The 14,462-nt window shown below is 43.7% G+C and overlaps 1 protein-coding gene across 2 annotated transcripts in view; it reads left to right on the top strand.

The window, feature by feature from the left end:
- LAMA4 (laminin subunit alpha 4) overlaps nt 1–14,462 on the top strand; it is a 140,991-nt gene that overhangs the window by 75,403 nt on the left and 51,126 nt on the right. For both annotated transcript variants that reach the window (XM_055329718.1, XM_055329717.1), the window contains exons 10-12: nt 2,873–3,040; nt 5,584–5,777; nt 9,548–9,664. In XM_055329718.1, coding sequence (XP_055185693.1) covers nt 2,873–3,040; nt 5,584–5,777; nt 9,548–9,664 — 479 coding nt within the window. The remainder of the gene's footprint in view (nt 1–2,872; nt 3,041–5,583; nt 5,778–9,547; nt 9,665–14,462) is intronic.

Here is a 14,462-nt window from a genome sequence, read left to right as displayed (position 1 = left end):
CCAGGAACTGTTAGATATAAGGTAATATATATGCACTTATGGTATTTCATATAAATGAAATATATATGATCTATACACTACTCATATCATATACAATACATACATTTTATATATACACGAAATATCATAAGTGCATATATATAATATTATATATATTGTAAATAATATGAGTAGTGTATAGATCATAGATAGGTCCTCTAGTTTATATATAATATGAGTAGTGCATCTGTTATATTTGGTCTCCTAGTTTGTCCGTCTAGGAGCCCCAAGCACTCATCTCTACTTTGTATGTGTTGGTTGTCAAGAATAAATGTATAGAATCATTCCCTTTCCAGGCATTTCAAGGGAATGGAAGGCCAGATTACCTTTCCAGCAGAAGAAATGGAATTGCTATGGTGTCTCTAAAATGCAAGAGCTGAGTAGGAGTCATGTTTTCTGGACACTTTACAGCAAAAACACTGCCTTTAGAGTGGCGGGAAACTGTCCACTAATCCAAACTGTCTTAAGGTGTCTCTACGATGCCATTTCCCAAAGACCAGGCAGGCAACATGCTCCGGTCCACAGTCCAGAAGAAAAGCCTGGAGAAGGGGCCTGGGGGGGGGGGGGCATGTGAGATTTCTTTACCCTAAAGCCTTGTGGCTTTACCTTCCCTCTTAGAGGAGGACTCCTTTGTGCTCTAACTTCTGATAAGTGCTGGCTATATTTTGAGGACTGTCTTAATAGCCTACTGAAAACCAGCCTTCAATTCGCCAACAGAAAATAGGCACTTTCACTCGTTATAAAAAGAATTTCCGTGGGTTACAGTCTGCTAAGGTACAGTATTTGTGTGTTTCCACAGCTTTTATCCTATGTATTAAGAGCTGGGTGACAACACCAAGTGCATCTCAGGGCACAATGGCAGTGAAGGAGCCCACAGTGGGAAGGTCATATCTTTATATTGAAGTATAAGGAGCATATTCCAGGCAAAAGGATGAATGGAGCCGAGATTAGACACTTGCTATATTTTCTTTGCTGCCCGTACTACACAATAAAAATAAATGGCATGCATTTCAAACACCCCTCAATCCCGTCCTCACTGTCTTGTGCTTTTGCATCCACCAGTAAAACATTTCTTTCCTGTGACATTTTAGAGTTACTATCGATTTTTTTTTTCCAAAAAGTAAGATTGAACTTAGATGAGCCGACCTCATCTAATTAAGAAATAAATGCCCCTCTAGGCAGCAAATAAAGCAAGCATCCTCGTAAGCCATTCAGAGAAAATAATTCACCTTGGCTGCGGTAAATTTTTTATTCTAACGTGTTTCATTTGGAAGGCATCTAAGCCCTCTATTTGACCCTTTAAGCATTGGAGAAGGTGAAAGAAATACAAAAGAAATATAAATGGGAAACAATAATTTCCATCAGTCTACCTTTTAAAAAATAATGTATGAATAGTCTCCAAAGACTAAGGCAAAAAAATGTTATTGTCTACATTTCCTTTTTCTAATCTACGCCAGACATGGCTAAAATAAAACAGGCCCCAATTGAACATGTAGTATTTGGAGCAAAATGCCAAAGAAGTCAGCACTGCAAGTGCTAGATCTAAGGGGGTGGGGTGGGGAGGGGGACCGATGTTTAGCTTATTTCTGGAGTTAATATTATAGATTTCACCTGAAAAGTGAATGTTTAATCCCTTCATAAATTTTGTTTCTAGCGTATCTCGGTTTCCCTGTGACTTTCTCGGTAATATTCACAACGTTAAAAGCCTCTTACCTGTTTATCTCTCTTCCTTCAGAATTTAGGAATGCTACACGGTACCAACAGTGTGTCCTGCTTTTGCCCAACCATCTGTAAAATAACTATTGGTGACCTTCAAGCTATTATCCATATAAAATACAAGGCCTTATCTGGTTTGATTTATGTGACGCCAGTGTTTGTTTACCCATCTTGTCTGGCCAACCGCATAGATCATAGAAAACCACAGACACACAATCTCATTTATGCCAGGAAGATAAAATGCTTCCTCCCAGAGCTGTCAGAGGACAAGGTGGCAATTACATAACTTTCATCTGATCATATTTAGAAGGAAGAGAAAGTCAAAGAACAGTTCAGCTCTGTTGATATGTAGACAACTGGTCTCATCCCTCGGAACATCAGCAGTGCCTTTGGTTCTAAAATTCTCCACCCTACTTACGGAAGCCGAAAATGATCCAGCATTAAAATGGCCCAGGCTTGACAGTCATACTGCAGAAGGCAATTGCAGAATGTGGTGTGTATACACACAAAATTTATAAATCTATGTGAGCAAATAAACACTCACACTATAACAAACCTCTATGTCATATCTGGTCTATGGAATACTCTGAAACACCTACTTGAACTACTGTCAATATGCTCTCATTTTGGTTTAGAGCTTTGGGCAGATAAATGTGGCTAAAATAGAATTAATGCCTCTAACACATCCTATGACAGGTGCTACCTCAGACGATTTTCTCTAGTTATGTATTTTTTTTTTTTAAAAAAAGGGTTGATCAAAGACCCTGGATTTGAGTGCGTTAAATATTAATGTTCAGGCATTACTATGGAAACCAGACACTGTGAAGTCAGGACAGACTTTACATTAATCTCATTCCCATTCTGAAGACAGCAAATGGGAAGCAGAGTTGTTTCCTCAGGTTTTAATTCTCCTTGGAATATATGGTGAACTCCAACCCTGGCGACCAGTGCTTGCAGCGTGAGCATCAGTACGCTGTCTCTGGATGAAGCCCTCTTTCCATTTTAGGATCCGCCCAGCCCTTTGCCCTCACTCCCCGTGTTTTCAGTGTTTTCAGTGGCTGGGAAACGCCCAGACACCCCACCGTGCTTTCTTCCCTCACTGTGTCCTGCCTTTCAGAGATCAACAACAAGATGCTCTATTACGGGGAGGAGCACGAACTGACCTCTGAGGAAATCTCTGAGAAGCTGGTGTTGGCCCAGAAAATGCTGGAGGAGATCAGACGCCGTCAACCATTCTTCACACAAAGGGAGCTTGTTGATGAAGAAGTAGATGAAGCCCATGAATGTAAGTATATCCACTTGCAGAGCACGTGTCTGCTTCCGTTGTGGGTCCAAGCGAGGACACTGAGCCACGGGGGAGCATTTTTGGTTGAATCAAGCAATCCTCAATATTTGCAGCTATTTTTAAAAAAGATTTTATTCATTTATTTGAGACAGAGAGACAGAGCGAGAGAGAGCCTGAGTGGGGAGAGGGGCAGAGGGACAGGGAGAAGCAGACTCCCCGTGAAGCTGCGAGCCCAACACAGGGCTGCATCCTAGGACCTGGGGATCATGACCTGAGCCAAAGACAGACACTTCACCGACTAAGCCACCCAGGTGCCCCTATTTACTGCTATTTAGAACCTTGGACATGGTCTCAGGTAATCCAAGATTTTTACATCCAGGCCCAACCTTGAGCTTTTGAAAAACAGCTGACATGCCACACAGAATCTATAGACCTGGAACTCCTGAGGACAAGAAACAGGGACGTCACAGTTGATGAAAACACGCAAAATAGGGGAAGAAAACCTAAGAGGAACCAATTTCCAGAATTACAAATAAAAGAAATTTTATCGAGAAGGCGGCAAAGCCATAGGCCCAGCAACATTCATGTTCCGAGGTCTGAGAAGGACTTCTAATGACTCTTAACCTCCAGTGCAAATTTAACACTTGCTTTAATGATGACTGTAGGCAAGAAACCAGGGTAGGATCAGGGAACCTATGACTTGGTCGCTCGATCGGTTATCAATGACTACCCAATGGCTCACCCAAACATATTCATTTAAAATGATAACCATTTATTTGCTCGTGATTTCATTGGCAATTTGGGCTCAACTCAACCTGGACAGCTCATCTCTGCTCCACGTAGCACGAGCTGGCCTCCCTCCTCTGCCTGGGGCCTTAGCGGGGATGGCTGGGCCTCTCCCCCTAGTGGGGTGTTACCCTCAAGGAGCTTCGCCCAGGTACATTCACAGCCAGCAGCCTTCCAGGAAGGCAAGAATGCAACTCAACCATGTGGTATCTATCTTACTGGCCCAGACCAGCCCAGATTAAAGGTGTGAGGAAATAGGTTCTACTCTTGATGGAAAGAGTTGTGAAGAATTCGTGTCCCTTTTAATCTCCACAATCAACAAGAGAAGCCATGGACTTGGATATCAGATTTTAGCTAAACTCTTATTTCACAAGTTCTTATCTCATTAGGTTCATCAGTAATTCAAAATTATGTGGTTATGAGGCCTTGCCTCTAACTCTGGTTATTTTATGCATTAATATAGAAGCACATGTGTTGTCATATTACCAATTTGGGTTTTTTTTTAATATATTGGTCTTCTTTTTAGGTCTATATATTTTATTTTACACATTTTAAAATACATTATCAGAAAGGGTCTGAAGGCTTCACTAGACGGTAAAGGGTCCCGTGGCACAAGAAGGGTTAAGAACAAAAAAAAAAAAAAAAAGAGGGGAGGGGTTAAGAACACCTGCACTAATTTATGTCCCTGCAATAGTTCCCATCAACTTCTGCTAAAAATTATTGCACATATTGCAGAAGAGGAACATTCTCCCCATAAAGGCATATTGTCATAGCAAATGTATGAAGTCCCAGAAACAGTAAGAACCCAAGAGGCCCATCAGGCCCCACTTCTGATGAAGCCAGCGCTCAGGAAGGCTGGAGCTCTGACGTCACAGGCAGATGCTTCCACACTTCTTGCCTATTTGAGAATGTAACGAGGCTGCCCTGGGGAAATGAAACCAATCACATCTCCCACTTAGCCACCTTCCACTTGGTCAATGCATTTTTAACCACCTTCTTTACTCAGCCATGAGCTTGTATCTTCTGCTCACAGTGATGAAAGGAAATACAAAACCTCAGAAAGTCAGACTGATAGTCCCTGGAGGAAAAAGAGAATTAAGGGTCAGACTCAATGCGTATTGCTTTGATCAGCGAATGAAGACATATACGGAATTTAAGAATGTATCATTGCTTGGTCATTAATATTCTTGTAGCTGAAATACAATCTTTTTAATCTTCCTACCACCCAAAATAATGGCCTTAGGTTGGGCCTAAAGAAACTACCCAAAAACAATCACCTGGAGAGAATACAGAAAAATGAGTGGTTGTGAACACCACTTGTCAGTACCAGACAAGATAATTTTGGTCACTTTTAAGAGTTTTTACTATTTTTTTAAGAGTCTTCACTATTTTTTTTAAGAGTTTTTACTATTATATCCAAGGGTGTATATCCAAACACCCTTGTCTGGTAAAATTATTAATATCCCGGATAACAATAAACACAGTATAATGACATGGTTTCCACCAAAAAAAAACATAATCTCGATGGAAAAATTAATCGAACTCTCTTTCTGGCTGTCATGCAGGGGCTCCCAAACCCTACAGCACAGTCTGTCTTTCTTCGAGTATAAAACACGGGGCTATTTTTATGAACAACGGCCCCAGTCCCTGTTGCTGAGGAAGGCCCGGCCTGACGAGTTGGCACCTCTGCTAAGGGCCGGGTGGAATGAGAGGAGCCGTGCGGCCCACACTGAGTGTCTGTGCCTATCTCTTCCCAGTGCTGAACCAGGCCGAGAGTTGGCAGCGGCTGTCCAATGACACCCGCTCTCTGTTTCCTGTCGTCCTGGAGCAGCTGGATGACTACAATGCTAAGTTGTCAGACCTCCAGGAATCACTTGACCAGGCTCTTGACCACGTCAGGGATGCCGAAGACATGAACAGAGCCACGGCAGCCAGGCAGCGGGACCACGAGGTACGGTGCACGCTCCACCCGTGAATGCATGCCAGCCATACGCCACACGACGCTGCGACAGGAAGGGACACTGGGGGCCCAATTTCTTAAAATATCGGTACATTCAGATATTGCTGTTTTTTAGGCATCTGTACATTTTTGCCACCGTAGGTGGCTAATAGACCTCTGTGCACCTAAAGTCGAGTAGAAACCGTCGTCATTGTTTGGCTTTTGCATTGATAAGGACACAACTGGTGTTTGTGTCTGCATGTATGGATAGGTGGGTTCTTGCAAGTGAGTGAGCAATGTGCTGCTCCTATGCCTACCTTTATTTTTTAAGACTTTTTTTTTAAGATTTTATTTGTTTATTCATGAGAGACACAGTGAGAGAGAGGCAGAGACATTGACGGAGGGAGAAGCAGGCTCCCTGCCGGGAACCTGATGTGGGACTGGATCCCAGGACCCGGGGGTTAAGCCCTGAGCTGGAGGCAGACGCTCACCCGCTGAGCCCCCCAGGCGTCCCCTATGCCTACCTTAAAAATAAAAAGAGAGAGAGAGAGAGAGCGCACTAGAACCCCAAAGCAACTCAGAACCACGTTTCTAGAGAGTATGGGTGATTTTGGGGAAGGCCTGATAAGCAAATCCCACAGCCTGGCTGGTCAGCAGCCGCAGAGCTAGGGAGGCCAACTCAAGCCAAAGGTCATGCAAATACAAAGAAATCCGCAAAAATAGCCATAGCTTGCAGAGGCAGCCACCCCAGTGGGGCCAGGATTTGTGCAGGCCCACTTCGGGGGCTTACCCCCACCGAGGGGAGCCATCCTCTGGGAGGAAGACGCGTGCGTCGCTGGACATATTTATAAAGATCAGAGTGAAATAGCAATGCCAAAGAATAGGAAGCTGCCATGAGCAAATTCGTTAATTCAGTTATGTTTGTTTTTGTTGTCTGCAAAACCAGTTTCAGTGAGACTCCCCGCCCTGGTATTCAGTCGTCACCATCTCTCAGTAGGTCACTGGAAATTTTCCTGAATGAAAGGGAATCACCCTTTTATCACCACCATTTTCCATACAGGAGCAATCCCTTAGCCAGTAGATTTCTAGAACGATGACGGTCAAGGTAGTGACCAAAATAACCCCTCCCCGTCTCTTCCCCCCTCCGGGCCGCAGCACCCCGCCTGAGCCGCTGCCCCCCTCACCGTTCCCTCCGTTCCCACACCAGGCCCTGCCCGGCTGCTAACGCCCTTCGTCGTCTCCTGCTGCCTTTGACTCTGCAGCCTGTGAGCCACTGGAAGGTTCTAACCAGCCGTTAAAAGAAATAAAAAGTGAAGTGTAGTTGAATAACCAGCATTGACTAAAAAGAAAGAGTAGAATAGAGACTATCAAAGCGCATTATGTACAGGAAGGTGCGCTTTCATCGCATCCCTGCCTTAGTCCTGCAACTGAGATTGCATTTTTTTTTTTTTTGCTGGGGGTCATGATGCAGGACACTTGAGGCACCGTCCTGTGGCCTCTGCCCCTGCGCAGGCCGCGAGGGACCTCTGTGACCCACCCTTGCCAGGCCCCTGGCCTCTCCTACCGCTGTGTCCCCGCCTCGCAGCTTAGCTCAGGCGATATCACAGCCCCAGTCACCCAGTCACCCCATCAGCCTGGAACGGACACTTCTTCTACTCCCCCCCGCCAGTAGCCCCAGGCATCACCCCCCCCCCCGGGAAGCCTACCCCCCTCCCCAGGTTAGTGGGTGCCTCCTCAGCAATCCCATAACCCGCCTTGTGACCGCCCCCCCCCCCAGGACCTGTCTTCCCTCTGGGTGCATGTGTGGTAGCTCCACAGCTCACCCCTAGACCTACAGCACAGCTTAGAAGAGAGCAACAGCGTGTTTCCGGCCCTTTTACGAAACCAAAAATAACCCCGCAGTTTAATCATCCTGATGTGTGCAAACAGCAGCCACACAACCAGCAATTACACCATTTGCTTCACCATCCTACACACCCCGAAGGGTAACAGAATGATACAAATCTTCGTCCGATGATGGTAAGATGCTATAGTTTCCAAAGCACTGTTCCCAGAGCCTCTTAAACCAGACCTCTGCCTTCCCAGGACCGTTTCTATCTTTTTTTTTTTTTTTTAAGGATCAGGAACCTTTTATTATCCTTTGCATATGTGAAACGGATACCAAACATGCCTCATCGTGCTAATTGTGTGTCGTTTTCATAATTATTGGTTTTCAAAAGTCTCTTTTGTTCAAACTGACCTCCTTCCTGTGGGGAGCATCTTTGGTTCGAAGCTAATCCTGCTCATTTCTGTCTAACGCTGTGTATGATGAGTTCTGTACACGACAAGGGGTAAGCCCCTTAACCTGGCGCCCATCACCCCCCAGCTACTGCTAAGAACTTAGCACTCAGTGCTGTCACCTCAAGGCTTTGAAATTTGGCTCTGGCTTCAGAATCTTAGCTCTGTTCCCCCAAGGCGCCCACATACAAGAGCTTCCAACAGGGGTCATATCTCAGAGTCTGGAAAGGAAAACTGCTCTGAAGGAGCTAAATAATACCCACCTTTTTTCACCTCCTTTCCTTACAGAGTTTAATGCCCGTACTTTAAAATATTGCTTTTGTGTAGAGCTGTGTAACCACCTCTCCTCGTGGAGACGAGAATAATTAACCCAAGATAGTCACACTGTAGTAAGCTTGATGGATTTTGAGGGCAAATTGATTTTGTAATGATCTTGCATTAAGAAGATGTTCAAATGGGATTCTTTTCTGTCCTTGGACCTGTATCTTCCCCTGTAGCGATGCGTTTGCAGAGGATGGCTTCCATCTTCCTTCCCACTAAATTAGAAAAGACTGCAGGGAGCACGAAAGACATTAAGATGAACTTAGGAAGTTTTAAAGTATGTCCTTCTGCATCTGGGCTTCGATAATTATTCCCATGATATCTTCGATTGCACCGCAAGTCATGTATTTCAGCTCCCATTCAAATTACTCTTTCTAAAGTAACCTCAACTCATTTTTTTACTCCGATTGTAAAACGAGTCGTACTTTTCCCTCTAGAAGCATCGTTCTGGTTGCTTTCAAACTCCAGACTCATTTGACGTTTTCTAATATTTCCTCAGAATCACAGCATGCCTGCTTCTAGAACCCAACTGTGAGGGTAGAAATGGAAGCATTCATCAAAAAAACACCGGGGCCATTTCCCTCAAAAAAGTCTGAGCCTCAAACAACATAAAGAGCTCAGAGTGGCAGGAAGGAAAGTCACAATTTTATGCTTTCATAGTAGGGCCATTCATAGTAGGCCAAAAAACTTTTTTTTTTTTAAGGACTTGACGATTGTTTTGCATATGCTTATTCCGATCCAAATGAGCTACTTGTGCCTGGCCTAAAGTCAGCACATGATAAATGGATTTGGGAATTAATTCATTTTCCACTTACTGCAAATATAGAGCCTCTGTGCAATCCTGCGTCCAGGGTCTCACTTTACGTTTATGGAGAAAAAGTCAACGGCCCTCTCTGAAGTGGTGACTCTCTTTGAGGTGATGGTGCTGCAAGTAAGAATCATAACTAAGTGCTTCAAAGCTCCCAAAGGGCTCACTTTTGCTACCTCCATATTATACATGAGAAAACTGAGTATGTCATGCATAGAATTACCCAAAGTCCCGCAGCCATTAAGTGGCGGGGCTGGGATAAGAACCCAGATTCATCTGGGCACAAAGACAGGAGGAGGTGACATCGACTACCCTCCTGGATGCTTTCTCTAAAGTGACCTTCTCTTCCACTCTTGCTTGCTCCTCGTTCCCATAGAAACAACACGAGAGAGTGAGGGAACAGGTGGAAGGGGTGAATGTTTCTCTGAAGACATCCTTGGATTCTCTGACAACACCTCGGCTGACCCTTTCAGAACTTGATGACACAGTAAAGGTAAGGACGCATGTGACTTGGAGGTTTGTGTTTATAGCAGATCGGAGCAGCTGCTCAGGTCACAGAACACTAATGGAATCCACTACCGATCTGTTGACTTAACTGGCGTTACAGAAGCAAGATTAGATGACCGAATTTTTCAGTTTCTTTCATCGTATGGTGGTGCTACTCACATACGGCTATTTAAATGTTAATTTAAGGGACTTAAAATGAAAGAGATTAAAACTGAATTCCTCGGTTGAATTAACCATATTTCAAGTGCTCGATAGCGCCACCCGTGGCCAGAGGCTACTGAATTGGACAGCATGGATCTCCAGTGCTGCTTAGATCCATCCTACTCACCCTTTAGTCATAAGTTGTGTACTTAATAAAGCTAGCGTTCAAAATCAATAAGAGACACATTTTTAAAGTGGAAAATTTCCAGTAAAATGCAGTAAACCCAACCAATCCCCAAATTAATCTTAGCTCATTTTTGTTACCTTTGAAAGGATACCATTTTAAAGTCGTCGGATCACCATCTCGTCCTATGGCTAGTTCAGCACCAAGCTCCCTGTCTTCCTTCCCGTCCCTACTCCCATCACTATCTTTGGTGACATCAAAATCTAGACAGTTGAGCCCACCAGCTCTCAGACCTCTGGCTCCTGTAACTTCTCCTGGCCAATAAGCTTTTCCTCCAGCCTGCCCTGGTTATCCCTCCTAGGGCCATACCCAGGTCTTGTCATCAATAACAGTACCTCCTCCTAAATCCCAGTATCCCAGTATCCCTCCCTCTCTCATCTCACTTACTCTGGAATGCCCACTCCAACAATCCTCTGGCCACATGGAGACCTCATCCAGCTCATTATCCCACTCCTCTCATATCCTCTCTCCCTCCTTAAGCACCTAAAATTATCGATTCAGTGGTCCCTCCTTATCCATGGTTTTGCTTTCTACGGTTTCAGTTACCCAGATGATCCTGCTTCTGACCTATCCTCTCTAGGTGACTTGTAGCCTAACACTATGTCACAATGCCTGCCTGCATCAGGCACCTCACTTCATCTCATCATGTCACAAGAAGAGCGAGTACAATAACATGTTTTGAGAGAGGGATCGCGTAACTTTTATTACAATACGTTGCTATAAGCCTTCAATTTTATTATTCGTTATTGTGGTTAATCTCTTACTGAGCCTAATTTACAAATTAAATTTTATCATAGGTTGGTATGCATGGGAAAACCATAGTACATCTAGGATTCGGTACCCTCTAAAGGTCTTAGAACGTGTCCCCCAAAGATAAGACGAGACTACCCTGTAATCATTATTTGCAAACACCTTTAACTTGTACACCCACCACTTCCCCTACTGACTCATCTTCATATCCCAGTAAACCCAAGTAGCCCCAGCATCATGGCCATACCAGAGAAGCCAACATAATGAAAAACCCACCTCCTCTTCTGTTAGTCTGGCTGGTGAATTTACTTTGTGCTTCACTGAAAAATAGGAACAAAGAGAAGACGACTTCCCTAATCTTTCCTGCCCGGGTCCACTAGCCCACCAACATCTGTATTCCTACTTCACTCTTCCTTCCTATTATAATTAATGAAGTGTCTCTTCTCCTGGCTAAGTCCCATCTCTCCACCTGTGCTCTGAATCCCGTTGTTCCTCCGCTCAAAAATGGTCACAGAGTTTCACTCCCAAAAGTTTTCCCTCTTTCTTCTGTTCATCCAGTTCTCACTCTGTACTGGACCATTCCTACCAAAATGTAAACATGCTCTAAGCATTTCCTATCCTTTAAAAGAGGAAAGACCTTGCCTACATCCCTTCTAATCTCTGCCCCATTACTCTACTCTGCTCAGCTTCACAGGAAAACACCTAGAGAGTCATTTACCATTGTCATCTCCACCTCCCAGACCCCACCGTCTGCTGTATACAACCCACTCCAAATGGGACTTCACGCCCCTCCACCAAGACTGTTATCCAGGTCATCAGAGAACTCAACATAGCCAAAACCGTGGTTGTTTCTCCCTCCTCGGCATTCTTACCCTTCCTGCTAGTTAACCTTTCCTCTTTTTTCAAACACTCTGAGCTTTCATCCTGGCTCCTCCAAGACCCCATTCATCTGGTCCTCCTCCCACTTCACTGGCCATTTTTTCCCAGACTCTTCTGCTAGCTTCACCTCTACACATCCTCTATGTAGTAAATATTTTAGAATCTGCAGGCTACGTATAACCACAGTCCCTTAATCTTTTTTGTTTTATTTGTTTGTTTGTTTTTATTTTTTACAACTCTTTAAAAATATAAATAATATTCTTGACTAGGAGCTATATAAAAATAGGCCTTGAGCCATTTTTGGCACAGAGCTCTGTCCATCCCTGCGCTTGATAATGAATGGCTCAGTCCTGGGCCCTCTTTGGTACTTTTAATTTCTCCCTAGTGGATCCCGTTGAATCCCATGGTTTTAAAGAATGATTATATGCATGATCTTAACAATTCATACCTCCAACTTTCATACTGCCACTGAGTTCCAAACTCATATATCCAAACACTTACTTGAAGTTTTCAAGAACTTAATGTGATATATAGCAGAATCATAATTTTATCTACCACTTAGATGTGTAATAGACACATCAAACTTAACATATTCTGAATAAAACCTGCTCCTTCCTTAGTCTTCCCCACCTCAGTAAGTGGCACAACCCCATTTGCTCAAATCAAAACTTTGAAGTCGTTGTTTTCTCCTCTCCCCTCCCTCCCATTACAATAAGACCTCTTGAGCTTCTCTCCAAAATGAGTCCTGATTTCTGACCACTCCGTTCTCTGTTGCTGCTCTGCAGTCCAAACCACCTCTTCTCCAGCATGAACTGCCAAAGGAGCCTCCTACTGGTTCATTTGCCTCAATCTTGCCCCTCAAGACTCATTCTCTATGCAGTAGCAAAACAATCCTTTAAATACATAATCAGATCACATTACTTCTCTTTCATAAAACTTCCAGTGACACTTAGAGTAAGAAACAAGCTTAGAGTAAGAAACAAGCAAGCTCTCTTGCTTTGTGAGACCCTAAGTGGCCCAGCTCTGGCCCAACTCTCTACCTCATTCCATGTATCTCTCCCCAACTCATCGCCCTCCAGCCCATTCCCCTGTTACCCGCCCACTCTGCTGTGCTTTTCAAACACACCCGTACTTTTCCTTAGCTCTGGAGGCACTTGCTGTCTCCAGATCGTCAAATGGCTGTTGTCCTTGTGAACATTCAATTCAAATGGGGTTCTTACCCTCAATCACTGTCCAATCCTTCCCGCCTATTGTATTTTATTCAAAATACTCTTTACTCCCTGAAATTAACTTGTTTAATTATTTGGTCAGTTGTTTACCATCTACACATTCCCACTAGACTGTAAATTCCTGGAGAGCAGAAACTGCATTCATAGCTATGTATGCTATCCCCTAAAAGAGTGCCTGGCACATAGTGGGCATATAATGAATATTTGTTAAATGAATCAATGAGTAAAGGTGGAATGTCCATAGTATTTTTCTTGTTTTTATAACTAAATATATTTTTTTCAAAGTATTGTTCCCCAGATGACCTACCAAATAGCTAAACACTTAATACTGTCTCCATAGAAATAAACCCTCTGTTCTAGGGATTGTGCTACATTCTGGAAATACAAAAATAAATTAGACACAAATCTTGACTCCTCGAGTATGTAGTCTGGTGGGTGGAACATTCCGGTAAAATGATTATAGTATGGAAAATGTCCATGTGGTACATGGACAATAGAAATATATGGCAACACTGAACTCATCCTTGAGAAATTAGGGATGGTTTCATAAAGAAAGTGATATTTGAGCTGAAATTGGGAGGATGAGTAAAACTTTTCCAGGTGAGTCAGAGAAAAAAGGAAACAAACTATCATGGACAGAGAAAATATTATTTGAGAAAACACAGGGGTCAGAAAAAATCATGGAGCATTAAAACATCAGTTAGCAAAGTTTGCACATGGTAGGTAATGGGGTGGAGGGGGTGAGAAATGATGAGATTGGTGAGAGAGGAGGGATCAGTTGATGAAGCCACTTGAGTAATCCAATTTGTTCCTGTACAGCAATTGGCTGATTTTGAGAGAGAAAATAACATGATCAGATTTGCTTAACAGAAAAATCACCATTCCTGTAGGATGGTGCACAGTGGGTTGGAAGATTGACAGTCTGGGCTGGAAGACAGGGGTTAGAGTATTCAGAAAGGAAAGGGCTGAGTCAAGACCGAGCAGCACCAACTTTTAAAGTCTCCTTCCTAGACAGTGAAACAGGAGAGCCAGGAGACAGCAGTGTCACAGAAGCTAGGAAAGAGAGTTTTAAGGTAAAGGCAGTGACCAACACTGTCACAGACCAGAGATAAATCCAGCAAATACAGACAGGAAAGTGTCAAATGGGTCTGGCAATATGGTGTCTGACACTGGGGACCTTGGCAAGAACGATTTCTGTGGAATGCACTGCATCAACAAAGAAAGTAAGCTGGAGGGGCAGTTAGAGTCAAGGAGTAGGTTTTGTTTGTTTGTTTTTAGTGGGAGAGGTTAACTGGGGCATGTTTACATCTGAGAGGAGCCAGTAGCTAAGGAGCCAGAAGAACAGAGAACAGGACAGCGTACCTTATATGGAAAAGGAACACTTTTCCTTTGAAAGTATGAAGAAAATGTACATAAAGATGTAGCTATAAATAAGTGTATAGGGGTTTCTGGGTGAGGGAGGGACCGGAGGATGGTGGCAAAGAGATGTTTGCAATTCTTCTTTGTTGGTGTTGGAGTCTGTGGGGACAAGAGTACCCCCT

This window comes from Nyctereutes procyonoides, unplaced genomic scaffold, assembly GCF_905146905.1.
Source record: "Nyctereutes procyonoides isolate TBG_1078 unplaced genomic scaffold, NYPRO_anot_genome, whole genome shotgun sequence".
NCBI classification, from domain to species: Eukaryota; Metazoa; Chordata; class Mammalia; order Carnivora; family Canidae; genus Nyctereutes; species Nyctereutes procyonoides.
The sequence above is the reverse complement of the archived record's forward strand: the minus strand, read 5'-3'. Positions and strand labels throughout refer to the sequence as shown.